Below are 17710 nucleotides of genomic sequence, written 5' to 3'. Positions count from 1 at the left end.
AGAAGACTTCGTAGCCCTGGCCCTTCTTTGTTATTTTGTAAGCTAATATTAAGTAATGCATCAGTATAGTAAACTACCTTTTTGAGAGATCAGAGGTCAGATGATCAGTTAACACATTGAGACATTTCCCCACATCTTCTGGCTGACAGAAGCTCATTATGCTCACTGTTAATTTGAATCAGTTGTATAGACTTCAAACAAGACGTAGATGCAGACACTGCATTTCAAAACCTATGTTATTTGCAATGGCCAACAAAGGGCTTCTCCACTGGTTGCATGACTGAATAAAAGCAGATATGAAAACAACCCCACCACTAATTTAATTTGTTCACTCAGAAAACATTGCCTTTAATGAGTTCATGATCTGAGGCTTTATAAAGATGGTCCCATTAAAGGAAGAATTACAGGGACTTGGTTATGCTTTGGGACACAGCTACTAAGCTTATCCACCCTGTAGTTGAAATATGGTCTATTAGGCTAAACAGAAAAAAAAAACATATACAGTCTGGTGTGTCAGTTAAAGTTAAGATTAACTTTAGTTAGAGTAACTTGACTTTAACACGCGTGATGCAATATTCACAGTTCAGGCTTATTTTCAAAATACTGAGGCAGAGGTAACAAGAAGGACGGCTGGGGATTCCTCCCCTGGGAAATAATGAGTATCTAACACTTAATTCTCAGCATTGTGATGAGTATTTTTGTGACTATTTGTGCTGGAAATTGAATTATTAAATTTACTATATTAGTGATTATGTTAAATAAACAAAAACAGGAATTCATCTCCCTGCATGAAACTCACACTTTAGTAAAATTGTTTCTGTTTTTTCTCACAAGTTAAATTCAAAACTTAGGAGTTCATTAAAAGTCAAATAGTAAAATGAACTGATTAAACACTTTAATGAACAAAGACGTTCTTTGGTTTTAAACTTAATGCACAAACCTTGCATGAAAACTTAATATGTAAAATAAAGGTAAGTAACCAATAGGGCACTTTATTACATTTTATTCTCTAAAAAGGCATTCAGACATCAGCTTTTTAACATTAAATTCACTGGAGGGCACTTTATTTTTTTCCTGTCTACATTTTATCTACAGGCATACAGAGGACACTTTTTAAGATTGTATCTGCTATAAAGTAAACATGTACATGAGGCACTATTTTAGGGCATCTTGATGGCCCCTTTATGTATTTAGCTAAGGGCATCCAGAGGGCAGTGTTTCACATTTCATCCACTGAGGGGCTTCCAGAGGGCAAATATTTCCTTTCAATTCACTACAATCGCCCCTCATCTATTTGTATCTATTTGTTTATGCATTTATGCATAAACAAATAGAAACATGTGCAAGTATCTCAACTCAACTCAACTCAACTTTATTTATATAGCACCTTTCATACATAAAAACATGTAGCCAAAAGTGCTTCACAGAGTAACAGACAGTAAGAAAACAACAGCAATGGTAAAATTATAGAACGCATGATTTAAAAAAAGAATTACTTAAAAAAGAAAAGAAAATCAACACAGTAAAATTAATAAAATAAGTAAGAGTGGAAATAAAAGTTAAAAATAAGGTAGAGTTAACAAGATCAGATGAACACATATAATATAATAATAAAAAAAAAATAATAATAATAATAATAAAAATAATAATAATGATAATAATGCAGTCCAGGGCTAAAATAAATTACTCCAAATTAAAAGTTAGATTAAAAAGGTAAGTCTTAACTTTACTTTTAAAAACACCCAGAGAGCTTGCCAGAGGCAAAGAGTTCCACAGCCTAGGGGCATAAAAACAGAAAGCTCTCTCTCTCTCTCTATGTGTTAGACACACAAGGAACATTTCAAAGGGAAACATTCGAGGACCTCAGTGGTCGAGCTGGAACATAAAATGACAGGAGATCAGTAATGTATGGAGGAGCAAGGCTGTTAAGAGCTTTAAAAACAAGTAAAAGGACTTTAAAATCAATTCTAAAAGAAACAGGGAGCCAGTGCAGAGTTTTTAAAAGAGGAGTTATGTGGTCAGTTTTCTTTCTCCTCATTAAAACTCTGGCAGCAGGTTTCTGAACAAGCTGCAGCTTTCTGAGAGATTTTTTGGGTAGGCCCGTAAAAAGGGAGTTACAGTAATCAATGCGGCTTGTAATAAAAGCATGAATTAAAATTTCTGCATCTTTCTGCGTTAAAAAAGGTCTGATTTTTGCAATATTTCTAAGATGATAAAATGAAGTACCTACGACCTTGTTAAAATGAGCATTAAAATCAAAAGCTGGATCTAAAATGTGTGTGTCAATGTAAGCATGCATGCAGTGATCGCAATGAATGAAGTGTAGTCTTCAGCTTAATTCTCTGATGTGTGTTTGAGTCCATTTCCTATACTAGAATACAGTTTTTCAGGGACATTATATACCTCACTACACCACCTGCCCGCTTAACCACCGTGGGGTCCAGAGCCTTGAGACGGTCTGCCCCACGCCTCTGGAACTCCCTCCCACCAGACATCCGTAACATCGACTCTCTTTCCATTTTTAAATCACATCTCAAAACACACCTTTTTAAACTGTCATATTCACTCTGATTACACCTCTTCACTGCACCACATCTCATCCTGTTACTTTTGTTTGTATTTATTAATTACACTGTATCATGCCTTGTTGATTTTATCTGCCTAATTTCTATATTGTTCTTTTTTTGGACTCTGCCCTGTACGGTGACCTTGAGTGCTGAGAAAGGCGCCTTTAAATAAAATGCATTATTTTTATTATTATTAAAATCTGCGGGTCTGAAAATCCCACATCTTACTCATTTTATTTTTTATCATGTCTGTGTTTGTGCCAGCACTTAACAGCAGCCTACCTGAAGACCTGAGGGCAGCACAGAGTATCAATGTTTTTACACCTACCTTTTTAGTCTGGCTTTTAACTGAGTTTTATTTAAAGTAACTCTATTTACTCACTTATTTTATATTTCAGTCTTTTTATGTGTATCTTATTGAGTCTTTAATTTGAGACATATTTTAACTTATATATGGATTATTGGAGGGTGGGGTGGTCATACTGTTGTTAATGATTTTTTGTTTATGTAAAGCACTTTGTTACGTTATGTGAAAAGTGCAATACAAATAAAGTCTAATTTTACGATTACACGAAAACATAAAAGCTGCAAAATGTAGATTTCGTCCTCTGAGTGTTCTGAAGAAATTAAAGCTAGAACAAAAGACACAACTCAAATCTGTCACAATAATTATGCTCTAATTTCTCTACACTTTACCTAAAATATAACAACTGATCAAAATACTGAAGCAACACATTAGGTGAGATTTATCAGAACATGGAGTTCATTCAGAAACTGTTTCAGCTAAGTCAGAGTTTCCTTCAACCAGGCTCAAAAAGACCCCTCTGTTATTTCTGTATTTTGATATCATTACAGTGCAGATGTTACTGAGAGGTCATTCTAAGTCTCTTCTTCAAACAATGTGAGTCATCCATTTATAAAAGGAATAACTACAGATCACATAGTTTACAGTACAAAGGGCAGAAAAGACAAAATGCTGCCACAGTGTTCACACAGCTGTAGCTTTAACTGTGTCAGCGTTTATATGAATGAGGGAAATGAAGAAACACACAGACTGTCAGAGTGAGAGGGACTTTATTTAAAAAGAAAATGCACAGTACAAGAGTATGAAACAGCAGATCAACACCACAACTTAACTTTACCACACCCGAGAAGTGATTCTGAGAAAGAATCTTCAATTTCTATAACTTAGAGAGGAAACGTCCCTTGTTCCTGAAAACAAGCAGGAACTATAAAACAAGATTTCAGATTCGCTTGATGAGAAGTTTCAAACGTCCTACAGTCATTTAAGGCTTTCTGCCAAAATCAGAAGATAATGTTTCCAAACACGTTAAAAGAGAAACATCATAAAACTAAAACACACACTCTTGATTTGTAAGAAAAAACAACTGAAGGACATGAGATGTTATTTGCTTCAGTTTAAAAACAAACCCAACACAATTATATACTACAGGCTATTTACACTGATGGGAGGTACATCTTGAATTGATGCTGCTGTTTTCAAAGTGTTTGATTTTTATAGATTTAAAATATCCAGATTGAATTTTTGTCCCAATCAACATAACTGTGATGAAAACCGCATCCGTCCTTTTCCTCCTGCCTCATCTTGTTGAGAATTACAGCAACTGCAGTGTGGGAGAGGGGGACTCCAGTAATCACACACACAAACACAAACACACACAAACACACACACACACACACACACACACTCACTCACTCACTCACTCACTCATACTCACACACACACACACACACACACACACTCACTCACTCACACACTCACACACTCACTCACTCACACACACACACACACTCACTCACTCACTCACTCACTCACGCACACACTCACACACACACTCACTCACTCACTCACACACACTCACACTCACACACTCACTCACTCACTCACTCACTGAATCACTCACTCGAGAGAAACCTAAAGAAAGAAAGAAGGTAAAATGAAAATAATGAACCTTATAAATGTTTGGAGATTAATTCCACAGAGCAACATGTTTAAAGACGTTTACCTGAAATATGTTTGAGTCAGTCATTTCAGTGATTACATTTTGTAAACTAAACTTTCACCTGAACTTGAAGACGTTTTAATCTTTATTTAAAGAATCAGTGTCACTGTTTATTTATAGGTTATCGATTAAAGCTTCTGTGAGGAGTTTTTAGCTGGTTATGAAACGGACTGAAATTAATACTGAAGTCTCTTTATGACAAACAAGAGCAAACGGGACCATCAGAACAAAAAATATATTATTTATATAGAGTTATTTTTAGCGTCTGAAACCACTGGCGGTGGTAGGTGCCAGTTGTAGTGACAAACTGCAGGCTGCTGAAACATCCCTTACACGACTCACTCATGTACAGGACTAAAGCAGACAAGAGATGAGAGGTGTCATGTTGTCCACAGGGGGCGCCAACGTCAAAAGTTCCTCACAGGAGCTTTAAGTTTTTAATCTTACATTTCATCTGAAGGAATTTACTGACTTCAATGATCTCGATTAACTTCACAAAAGACACTTTTTTGTTTCTGTTGAGGTCATTCATAGATTTTCTTCACAGCTAAAATGTGTCACAGAAGTTTGACAGTGAAAAACAACAGAGAGAACAAAGTTAAAGCAGCGTTTTATGTCCCATATAAAGAAACTCACAGTGCAGGGTGGTGTGTTTATGCTGTCGGCACCGGGTTCAGTTTCTCGTTGAGCTCCGAGCTGTTTTCAGAAGCTGTATCACAGTTGGCTGAAATACAAAGCAAAGACATTTTACTTCTTACATACTTCAAAACATCAGAGTATCTTTTCTCCTCTCCTCTAGTCACTTATTTAACAGAAATGAAATCTTAAATTGACACGTGTATCTTGTTCTACGAACACAGCTCACTTTGTCTCCTGAACAAAAATCAAACAGAAGTTCAAACTATTATCCAAAACACAGCTTGAAAACAGTAAACGTCACTCTTTAACCTCAATAAACTAACTACCTCAGAGTGTTTATGAAAGGTAAACTGCTGGTCAGAGTTACAGAGACATTAAATTGAGGAGTGTGTTCTCACTAACAAACATAGAAGAACATGTATTTAACAAACAGACACGTGTAAAACAGACCACATGAACAATAGAAGCATATCTGATAATAATCAACGTGTGAATGATAATTTGTGATCTTATGATATCATTATGACAAGAGTTTCAAATGCAGTGTTCACTGTTAGGAACACATTGTGACACACACTGTTAAAGCTTCACTTTAATAATCTGAATAAAAACTGAAACTCAAAGTCTGAAGAAGAAAATCACACAAGACAAAGTTTCTGTTTGTGACTCACATTTTTTGCCTCTGCAATACTTGAATCGAACAAAAGCAGCGAGGGCGAGAAGTAGAAGAACCACTGCAGCAATGATACCGATGATCATGGGCGTGTGATTCACTGTTGAACAAAAATAAAAACACAGTTATAATCTGTTCAGGTGAAGCATGTCAGAGGAGAACGTCTACCAACCAGAGTATCATCCTGTAAATAAACACTGTCACTTTAATGTGTTGATGTTTATTTTTATCTCTACATGTCTTTGAATAAAACCTGGATCTATGATTTTGGCCCACGTCTGTGAAACACCCTACCTGAAGATCTGAGGGCTGCACAGAGCATCAACATTTTTAAAAGGAAACTCAAGACCGACCTTTTTAGTCTCACTTTAAGCTGAGTTTTATTCTTATAACAGTTTTATTTCACCTTACTTCATTTATCTCTTATCTAGTTCAAATTATAGTCACTTTCATTTTATTTTATTTATTTTAAGTATTGCTTATTCTTTTCTTTTAATGGTTGAATATCACATTTTTTTATTATCTTAGAAATGTATTTTATTTTGGTGAGTTTCATTTCTGGTGTTGAGTTTTAACATCTTATGTTTCCTCCAGTGTTTCCTCATTAACATATCATGAAACTGTTTCCTCAGTTCATTCAGCAACTCATTTTTATTTTTCATTTATTTATTTATTTTGTTCTTCTTCTTATTATTGTTGTTGCATATATTGTGTTCTTAACCTTAGGATTGTGGGGTGGGTTTGGGGTCGGGGCTGGGGTTAGGATTAGGATCTGGGAGGTCCTTATAGTTTTATACTTATATATATGCTTTTTAAAAATGTATCCTATTTTAAGTTGTTTTTATGTACAGCCCTTTGTGTTATAATGTCCTTGTATGAAAAGCACTTTATAAATAAGGTCTGACTGATTGATTGATTTCCTTTTCTAGCTGTGTTGTTTGAGTTTAGCTGAATGCTGGTTTCTTTACCAGGTTAGTGTTTGGCACTATGAGACACTTTGACTACATGATCAAACTCCTTTTTACTGCCAGAAAACTTAGAACATAAAACTAATCATTAATGATTTACTGACAGATATATCCATCCGTCCAGTTATTTTAAAAATGGTTTTCTTGTCCTTAAAAGTAGAAAAGTCAACACAGAATCTCTAAACATTCAAAAGGTTTATTAAAAATAACACGTTAGTTTTGTTTCATTTGAAAAACTGATTGAAAGGTTGTAAAGAAAGGAGAGGTCTATATAATTGTGTTTTGTATGTTTTCTTACTGATAGTTTTAATGTATTGATCAAAAAATAGAAGGAGAACAATATTCCCTGCATCAATAATCCCTTTAAACCACAACTTTGAGTTTAAATCAGGAAAAGTATTTAAAAGATTTGAAGGATTTAAATGTCCTGCCTTCATCACTTCTGATTCCAGTCTTCCCATGGTTGGTCCTGATTGCCTTTTCATCCAGTACGGTGACAAAGTCCTCCTTCACTCCAGAGAGCTGAAACACACATTCGTACTTCCCCCAGTCTCCAGATGGAAGTTTCTGCAGGTCAACACTCATCTGGAAGGATCCGTCGGGGTTGGGGACGATCTCTCCAAGTTCCACGTCCTCATGAAGCTCCTCTCCATCTTTCCTCCAGAACATCACGGCTCTGTTTGGGTAGAAACCTGAAGCGTGGCAGGTGACTGGAGAGGAGGGAGACTTCTGGAGGAAAGACACTGAGGGGAGGTCTGGAGAACAAAAAGAGAGAGAGATTAGAGTTTTTGTCATTTTTATCCTGTTTTTTACAGTTAAATCCATAAATGATGATCATTTGTTAAATGAAGGTAAACAATAAAGGTATACAGTGTGTAAACAAAGAAAATCAGCCTTACAAAACTACATTTAAAAAGAACTGATGGACAGAGAGGAAAACAGAAGAGGAGAGATGATGGGTTGAGAAAGATTAGAAAGGAAAGAAGAGGACAGAGAGATATAAAAATAAACGATAAATTAAAGAAAGAGACTAAATGTAGGAAAAGATAGAGGGAGCAGACAGGTGAAGAGAGAGAATAAGAAATAGATAATTATGGGATACATTTTTTGAAATATCACAGTAAAAAAATATAAACAAGTAAATGAACACTGTCATAATAAAAAAATCAGGTCATGTGATCCTACCTGTTCTCATCAGAGAGGTCTTTCCATAGTCCACATACTTCTTCAGCCAGTCAATACACACCTTGGTGAGGTAGTTCTTATAATACTCTAACTGAGCTTTGTTATTATTCCACTTCTGTTTGGTGATGACCGCCTGTTGACTCGGAGCGATCCAAGTCAATGTCTTCATGTCAAACACTAAGAAGTCTTCTCCATCATAACCATCCTGAAAAAATCCATGGACCTCTTCAGTCTCATCATCCCACTGACAGCCGACCATCCTTTGGTTAATGTGAACACCTGAGAGAGAGGGGAGGGGGAGGGAAAGAAAGTCGGATGAGAGAAACAGAGAGGGGAGAGAGAAAGGTAGGGGGAGAAAGATAGAGAGAAGGAATGAGAGGGAGGGGAGTTAAGAGAGGTCAAGACAGGGGAGAGAGAGGGAGAGAAAGAGAGGGATAAAGACGGAGAAGGAAGGAGAGAGAGAGGGGAGCAGTAGAGAGGAAGAGTAGAAAAGAGAGAGAGAAGTAGGGAGAGGGAGAGAGAGAGAGTTCAGTAAACCAGAGTGAGGTCACGTCTCAGTCTTACTTTATCAGCTGATTTTACATCTTCACCTCAGAGAGCAACACACACACACACACACACACACACAAACACACGCACACACTCACACACACACAAACTTAAACTTCCCCTGAAGGAGAGTCTGAGTCCAGGATCAGTGTAGACTCCTCCTGCTCAGCCCTCAGTGTTCAGCAGTGTGTCACTACAGCTGCTCACAGTAAGACAGAGACCACCAGGACCATCATGGAGACTGGGAGGCAGTCTGTGAGTCCTGATTGGTCCATCCATCTGTCAATCATTCCACACAACCAACAGCTGTTTCCACCTGCAGATGTTTGATTGATGCTGCCTGAGAGGACCAACCAACACTGAGGACAGAGCAGTGGAGATAATCTAATCTAATCTGTGTGTCTGCTGTATATTAAGAGCTGAGACTAAAGACTGTTTTCATCATCCAGTTATTTCTAAGTTTAGAGATTAACCATGAACTTATTTCAAAATGTGAAGACGGACTGAGGGGAACTTTTCAAACTGCTTCATAATAACACTGAAGGTTTTTTACTTTACAGATTAAAGCAGATTATTATCAGATTAAACAAACTGGAGCGAGACATCGTTTAACATTTCTGATTAAAAACACAGAAATGATTCTTCAGTGATCAAAATCCTCGTCCACACATGTTCTGTGATCAACTCATTTTCAGCACTGTGAGTTCATTATGACAAACAAACACTGGGCTCAACTCCAATTAATCTCATGTAATCTGTATTTATGTACACATGTATATTATGGGATGGACACAGTATATCAGTGCAGTAGAGTTAATGTAATCTAACATGTTTATATCACATATTTAGAGCTCAGACTGATTATGTTTGTGGTTATAGATCATGTGATGTCTGTTTTTAAATGAACTGATACATGGTTTAATCCGGTAAATATCAATACAACTGTTCAATAAGTCCATCACAACTTCTCAAACAGCTGAGGAGAACTCTTTAAAGTGCTTCTTTAGTCTGAGTAACACTGAACACATTCATTTAAAATGTTTATTATGACACAGAAACACTGTAGTCAAGTTCATCTAATCTAACCTGTAGTCCTGTTGTTATACATCATGAACACAGTGTTGTCAGTTCAGCAGAGTCTGGCTGTTCAACTTTTCAAACCTCTGATGTGAATGTGATATTTGTCCTGTCGTCCTGTCAGCAGCTCTATTAAAACACGCCGCTCCTCCTCTCATGTGCGGACCCGGCACAAGCAGCCTGTGTCCCGTTTACGGTCCCGCTCCTTAGTTTTAGAAACCAGGCGGTAATGTTCCTCTATCAGCCGTGTGTTGTTGAGCTGCCGTGATAAACAGGTTTTCTAAAAAGAGAGTTAATATGGACCGACTCACTGTGGGCGGTTCAGTGGAGTTACTCTGATATGATGAAGTGGAGATTAAGGGTTAATAATCTCTGTAGGTTATTATGGGATGGACAGAAACACTGAATCAGTGCAGTACAGCAGCAGGCAGCAGTCTGAGTGTCAGTGATGTTTCTGTTGAGTCTGTTTCAGATCAGAAAAGACTTCAGCAAACTGTTTAAACTACGGGAATAAAACACACTACTTACTGTGTGTGTGTGTGTGTGTGTGTGTGTGTGTGTGTGTGTGTGTGTGCCTGTGTGTGTGTGTGTGGTAACAACTCTGTTTACTAAAATACAGACTGAAAATATGAACAACATTTAATCAGGAGAAACTAAAACATGAACAAACCTCCAGTTTGGTTGAAGCGCTGCTTTGCAATTTCAATGTTGACTTTGAAGGTCTGCTGGGCACCCAAAGAGATCTGAGTGTTCCTCTCCCAGAACTGAGGATCCACCGCGTTTTTCACCCAGTCCTGTTTGGGTACGTCTCTCTGGGTGTTACTGTCAAAGTAATTTATCTGAGTATCATCCACCATCCCAACAGTCACAAACTCTGGGAAGTCTGGGACTCCAGAAGACCCCGTGTAGAAATACTTCAGAGAGTGAGTCCCTGTAAGGACAAAATACTTTCATCAGTTTTTATTCATCACATTTTCGATCACTGAACAAAGTTATCATCCAGCACACACAATCAAAGACTTACACACTTTCAACACAACATTATAACCTCTGTGCAGTCAGTAAATAATAACATTCATTTAAAGATCTAAAAAACCCTCTTTATTCTAATATTCCTGATGAACGTGTTTTAGAAAATGTAGTTTTCTTTTCTGACATGAATTATCAAACAAGTCAAATATTCCAGTCGAGCAGTTTTCCACCTGACTGTCATGAAGAGATTTTTACCAACACTTATAATTCATCATTTTATAAATCTGAAGATAAACTCCAGTTTAGTTTCCTGTTAGTTGAGTTTTTATTTGTTGTAATGATTCATTCACAGTTTACACTCTCATTATTTTATGATTTGAAACCTCTGACCAAAGGTGGGTTGTTTTCCTCTTCTATTGCTGTTGTTGTCTTCAAGTCAAGTCGATTATTATCAAATATATATTTTTATGTTGCTGTCATTGAACTGTGTGGCATTTTTTAGCATACAAGTTATATCTTTAATAAAACAGCACAGAAATATTTTGACCAATGTGTATCATACTTTTATAAAAGTGTAATTATTGAAACTTAAGAACTATTTCTCAAGCAGTACATTTTCTGTAAGTATCACTGTATATGTTGGATTAAAAGCAAATTGGTTAATAAAATCTAAAATCATTTGCTTACACCATGATGTGATTTTAGTCATAATTTAAAACATTTATTTAAGATCTTTTAAAAAAGTATCAGCAGAGTCACTGATCATTTTATAATCCTGAACTGTTTTTCTGCTTCCTGAACATGTTCATCATTTTTCTCTTTTTCAAACTACTCTTTAAAACAATCTGCAGCACTGCTCACATCAAAAATGAAACTCTTCCAGGAATAAATCTGCTCCTTTTTAATTAAAACAACAAGTATAGCTAATGCTGGATTTTAGAGGCCAACAATGATGTGGATAGTTTCAAAGATCAAATCACTTCAGAGATTAAAATACTTGTTTTTGTGTTTTTGACATTACAGTTTAAGAATAAACTCGTGACTGCCCTCTGGTGGACAAACTCTGCAATGACACACTGTTTCTAAAGAACTTCTAACCTGGTTTTCTGTCTCCTGTTTCTTTAAGTCCAACAAACACAGATACCAAAATATCTGCTCTAAGTTAATATCAGCAGATAAATCCTTACAGATGTACTAAACAGTCTGATATTGTAAATAGATTAAATGTAATAACTGTTGAGTCATGTGATCGAAACAAACCAACAAACTGAGTATGAACTAAAGAACAATATGACATTATAAGGAGGTGAACACTGATTATTGTCTGTTTCTGCGAGCACATTTAAATTAGTTGAGTAGAAAGAAAACAGAGTATTTCCACATATATTTTTAAACAACTTTAACTTAAAATAACTCAGTTTTTAATAATAAAATGTCTCCTCACAGCTTATATACTGAATGCTCTATTTATAGTCTGGGATAATAAAAGCTTGTTTCATGCATTTCTTCCTATTTTCTTTCTTTCTCTGAGTGTCACTGCTTCACTGCTGAGTTATGCTGCCTTGTGGCATTAAATGTCCTTCATTGTAATAATCCATGAATTGTCCTAAGTAATGGTTCAAGATGACTTTTAGAATAAAAGAGACAAATGCACATTTTGAAGCCCTTCTCTGAAATGAACTTGTCTTGTGACTATGATGGTGAAACGACACGAACAGACAGATTTACTGACTTGAAATAAAACGTTTACTCATAACATTTCTACAATAAGATGAAGTCCTGGAGATAAACATCAAATACTATCCAATGAATCTTGACCTCATATGTACACTTTATAAACACATGAAGAATTGTTTTCTGTCTTAACTCACCTGCCGTCGTCTCATGTAGGACTAATCCCAGGGCAGCCAGGATCATCAGAGTCTTCATTGTGACCTTGGTCTTCTTAAACTTTGAATAATTCTTCACTTTTAAGGAGGCAAGAACAAGCCTTGCTTCTCGATCGAGCTCCAGTGTCGAAGTGAATTAAGGAGAGTCAAGAAAGCTGGTGTCATCGCCTCTCTGGCCAATAGGAATTTAGTCTGAGCATAACGTCACTAGTAACTCAGTAAAACTGACTGACTGAGGTTATGAATGAAAGTGAAACTTAGAACAGCTCGTGTCTCTGTTTATTCACATGACAGAACACAGGGAGACACGGCTGACTTTATTATAATGTATCATCTTTTGTTGCATATAAAGTAATATCTAACATTACACTGATACATTTTCTTCTATATATTTTAGACTTAGTGATATAATGTATACAAATGTTATAATTCTTGTGGGAGGTCAGAGGTCATGGTCAGATACAGATCAGGTAATTTGGAGTTTGTGAGGATATAGTTGAGTCTTATTGAGCTTTTGTTCTGGGATTGAAAACAGCCTTAACAATAAAAAACAATCCAAAGTATAGTTTCATAGATGTCACAGAAAAATAAGTGTGTTTCAGGTGCTCCCCCTAGAGGTTCATCCTGAACAGGTCTGTGATTATCTGATATTTTAGATACAATCTGTGCACAGCCATAACATTCAAAGATGTTAAATCAGAAAGAGGGTATGTTTTAAAGTCAAAATCATGTTATAATATGCTTTATTCTGTGTTGTGTACAACTATTAAGTACAGATTAGTACTCCAGTCTTAGCACATATTAGACCTGCTGTCAAGACATTTAGTAGCCTATAATAAAACCTAAAGATAGTCTAAATGAAGAATAAAAACATCAGATGAAGTCCGCTCTGTCTGAAAGGTTAAATGCTCCTGATCAGATGTGTGAAGTCATGTACGCTGCTGAACAGGAGAAATATGACACCTCTGTTGATGTTTGAATACCTGATGCTGTTTTTCATTTTCTGGCTTTGGTGCTGTGTAAACTCTCTTTCACTCTTCACCTGAACAATTTGAAATACTACCTTTAAAGTTACAGAAAAGTAGCCTGTTACAGCATCAAAGCATCAGCTGTTCTTTTATCTGGATGTCAAATTGTTGTTTTTGTCACACTGAGACTTGACCTCTGGCTGACTGAAGCTCATCATGCTCACTGCTGATCTACGCCTGATTCAGTTGCACAGACTTTAAATAAAAAGTGGACATAGTGCCTGTGTTTTAAAAGTGAAGCTGATTGCAGGAGTGACATAAACCTGCATTCTTGGTGGAAATGACACAGAGTGGTGAAGGTGTTTTGTCACTTATTAAGTGTCTGATAATCTGAATGAAGTTTAACATGTGAAGAACAAGAAGACATCCTTGTTGTTTATTTATTTCCTGCTAATGGAAAGACAGAGAAGGGCCACAGAGAGGTACAAATGCTAGTCACTGAAGTTAGCTGTGTGTTAAACAAGTCTTCTTTCTGTCATGGTGGAAGGATGGATGCTGTGGTGTTAGGTGGAGAGGTAAAGGAAGGGTGGGAGTAAGTGTGCTGACCTCCTGCTGGTTGAAGCCCTGATGAAAAACGCAGGCTGCCAAAGTGACAGGAAGTCATCTCAGGAGGGGATCAGACTCAAACATAGCAGCTCCTCTCCTCTCCTCCTCTGGTCCCCAATCAGTTTTTCAAATAAGGGTGAACAACTGGACTGCAAAGGTGAGACATTTGAGATGAACTATTTAATTTGTGCAACAAGCTTTATTTCAATCAGCAAATATCATAAAGCAACAGGCTGTATGAGAGACATGGATGTAGCCACCTCCAGTTTAACACTTTGTCAGTCACCAATGTTGCAAAAAAACAAGACTTGACTGAATGAAAGTGTTAATGAAAATGAGCCCACTCCTCACTTCACTTGTTACCTCAAATTAAACATTTCCCTCAATGACTCCATGATCTGAATTACTCGTGTAAAGGCTTTGTAGATATGAACACATTAGGAGCAGAATGACATGAGGCAGATTATGCTTTAGAGTCAGTCACAACCTCTGTGACATGTCAACCAGGACAGACATGTAATGACGCTTATACACTCTGTAGTTGAAACATGGTCACTTTGGCTTAACAGGAACAAAAGATATTTTATACCAACTGTGGTGTATCAGTTTAACTTTACAGGAAAGTTAGTAACACCATAGCGCCCCCCAGTGGTCAGATTAAATATGTGTCATGGAATTGCTGAATGGAAACCACCTGTTTATGTCAGAACATCATATTGGGCCTAAATAATCGTACTCATATTTATTCACCAGATAAAGAATGATTTCAATTTCATAAAAGGCATTAATATGTATGTTGTGTAAATAAACAGCCCCTCTGCTCTTTGTAATCAAGAGTTGACCTACATGTAGAGAAAAACTAAATTGTTGAAAAACTCTTAAAAGGGAATTTTGACTGTTCTCAATCTTATCTCTATTTTCTATGAGTTAGGGTCTAAACTCTGAAAAAAGATGTTGCTTTTCTCTGTGATGTCCTCAATGGTACCCAAACTACAAACAACCCGACTCTGATGACAGAACATTGAACAATAAAAACATTCTGAGGGAGAAAACAAGAAATAAAATATACAATTTAAGGCTCCAGATTATCCAACTATCTTCATCTTTAAATCACATTTACATGAAGAAAATAGTTCATCACATGAAAACAGCTTCTTCTTAACACTCAGAACACCTGACGCACAGACTGGAGAACATGTCTGGAACAGAAATGTTGTATTCAACACAACAGAGACACACTGACATCTCAGAAAAACTGTCAAAAGAAGATTTACAAAAATTATGTCCAATGTTATATGAGGGTTTAAAGCAGGGGTGTCCAAAGTGCGGCCCGGGGGCCAATTGCGGCCCAAGGTCCATTTATTTATGGCCCCAAGCTTCCATATTAAAATGTGTTATTTATAGCACAAAAATGAATCCCATTCTGAATCATTTATACATTTGTAGTTTCTTTCAAGAACACACACAAAACTAAAGTCAATCCAGAAATGTCTCACAAAGCTTCATATGGACTACTTGTATGAAGGCAAAGCTCTGAGAATTCTGCAAGACGGCAATAAAGAAGAAACACAAGAACTCTTAAAGTTGACAGGTTTTCAAATTAATGTCATGATGTGAAAATGTTCTTGATGAACACTAAAAGTTCAGAAGACACAAAAGAGGACACAAGACAAGATCAAAATTATGAAATTGTGCAGAAAAGGCAAAATTTGGTGCATAAAACTAAACTTAAAACAAACTCAGGAAAAAAATTATTTTGTTCTTAAAATGTTGTCTGCTGGTCAGAAAAGTCTTAAAAACAACATGAAAAAGAAGTGTGGTGAAATCCAGATCGTGATTCTGCCATAGAAAAACAATAATACAATATTTTTCTCACACTGTCTGACCATTTTCCTCCAGAAGATAAAGTTTGCTAATGTATACATGGCTTGTGGAGAACTGAGGACTACCTAGTTACTGATTTATTGAGAAAAAAATTAAAATAATTGTTATTAAATAGAGATTTCATATATAACTTTTATCATTCCTAAGTCTCGGTAGGAGCCGCTGGCCCTGAGGCAGTCTGACAACATCAAAAGTGGCCCTCTTTGAAAAAAGTTTGGACACCACTGGTTTAAAGGATAAGGTGAAATATTGAAATACATTTGTTATGTGCAAAAGCGTTTATTTTTTCTTTCTCCCTGAAGCAACCTCTGACCTCCACACCTGTTCAGTTCCTGATCACTGTCACCTGTGGGCTGGCTACAAACAGCAGTGTCAAGCTCCTCCCTCTCTCTTTCTTTCCCTCTCTCCCTCTCTCTCTCTCTCTCTCTCTCTCTATCTATCACTCTCTCACTCTCTCTCTCTCTCTCTCTCTCTCTCTCTCTCTCTCACTGCAGTCAGGATCAACAGCATGGCAGCAGCCGTCACTTCTCTTTCTTTGCTGTTTGTTTGTTGACATTATTTTACAATAAAACTTTATTTGCTGATTGAAGGTCTTTTGATCCCTCAATGTTGTCTCCCCTCTGAGCCAGGACCCTAACACCCTGTAACCTTTAACACGTTGTATTTCTGATAACAAATGTTAAATTAAAAAACAAGCTGCTGATGCAACTGTGCCAAAAACTGCAGTTCCCTGAGTGGCCACTTGAGGCTGGCTCCAAAAGTGAGTCAATCAGGCTCAATATCTCAATGTCCATCTTTGCAGCAGAATTAAAAACAATTACCTGATACAACACACTTTTTATGTCTCCATAGCTCCATGTCTACTTTATATGGGATGAATCTTAATTTATCTCACATAATAAAGTTATGTTTATGCTAAATGTACGGGAGCAGTATACACACAGTCTGCTACATCCACATTATTTTTTAAACATACTTTAACAACAAAGTGAGGGAGAGAAATTCTTAAGTTGATATCAGAATCTGTAGTCCTGTCCTCGTTTCTTACATTACTGACTCAATAATACAAATAATAATAATCATTCATTTTATTTGTAGGCGCCTTTCTGGACACCCAAGGTCACCTTACAACATAGCAATAATAAAAGCAACACTCAACAGTAAATACATACATAAATACATTAGAATAAAGATACAATACTAGAAAAATGAAAGGGGAGGGGAAGTCATTCCAGTCCCAAAGAGACAGATTGGAGTGAGTATGCTTGGCGAAAAAGGTGAGTTTTTAGGCGGGATTTGAAGGTGTTGGGAGAGGTGGAATTTTGTACATCCTGGGGGAGAGAGTTCCAGAGGCCAATGTCAAACCTTAGTTATTAATGATTCATATTGTGTGTGATGCTGAGGAGGCAATAGTGATGTAGAACTGTCTTCCCCTGAGCTGTTGACAGGAAATAACCTGAGGATGTCACATGCCTTTTGAAAGTCTATTCAGAATTTTAGGAGTTATCATGATTAACAATCGTGTCTAAAGCATTAATAGCAGGATGAATTGATGACAAAGTTAAAGCTAACATGCAGTATTAATGAATATTTACAGCTGCTGCCTGAAAAAGTGTAGAAGCTGTGTGGAGAGCAGAGATGAGGCTTATTGACTTGAACTGAACCAAAGTGAATGAAGACAGAGGTGAGCAGGATGAGACAGGTAAGGA

At 36.7% G+C, this 17710-nt stretch overlaps 1 protein-coding gene across 1 annotated transcript; it reads right to left on the bottom strand.

The window, feature by feature from the left end:
- Positions 1-3622: 3622 nt before the first annotated feature.
- On the bottom strand, positions 3623-12671 carry LOC117828539 (major histocompatibility complex class I-related gene protein-like). Its single transcript, XM_034705750.1, has 7 exons — positions 12526-12671; positions 10353-10613; positions 8057-8335; positions 7303-7626; positions 5902-6003; positions 5228-5315; positions 3623-4503 (listed from the first exon to the last, which is right to left on the bottom strand). Exons 1-6 carry the CDS (start codon positions 12581-12583, stop codon positions 5245-5247), a joined length of 1095 nt encoding a protein of 364 aa, XP_034561641.1. The 5' UTR covers positions 12584-12671; the 3' UTR covers positions 3623-4503; positions 5228-5244.
- Between the last annotated feature and the right edge of the window lie 5039 nt (positions 12672-17710).

The sequence above is a fragment of the Notolabrus celidotus genome, chromosome 16 (genome assembly GCF_009762535.1).
Source record: "Notolabrus celidotus isolate fNotCel1 chromosome 16, fNotCel1.pri, whole genome shotgun sequence".
Classification (NCBI taxonomy): Eukaryota; Metazoa; Chordata; class Actinopteri; order Labriformes; family Labridae; genus Notolabrus; species Notolabrus celidotus.
The sequence above is the reverse complement of the archived record's forward strand: the minus strand, read 5'-3'. Positions and strand labels throughout refer to the sequence as shown.

Coding starts and splice junctions, on each gene's coding strand:
- LOC117828539 (XM_034705750.1), bottom strand. CDS start 12,583: ATGAAGACTCTGATGATCCTGGCTGCCCTGGGATTAGTCCTACATGAG. Junction 10,614..12,525: donor CCTACATGAGACGACGGCAG/GTGAGTTAAGAC, acceptor TTGTCCTTACAG/GGACTCACTCTCTGAAGTAT. Junction 7,627..8,056: donor GACCTCTCTGATGAGAACAG/GTAGGATCACAT, acceptor TTTGTTCTCCAG/ACCTCCCCTCAGTGTCTTTC.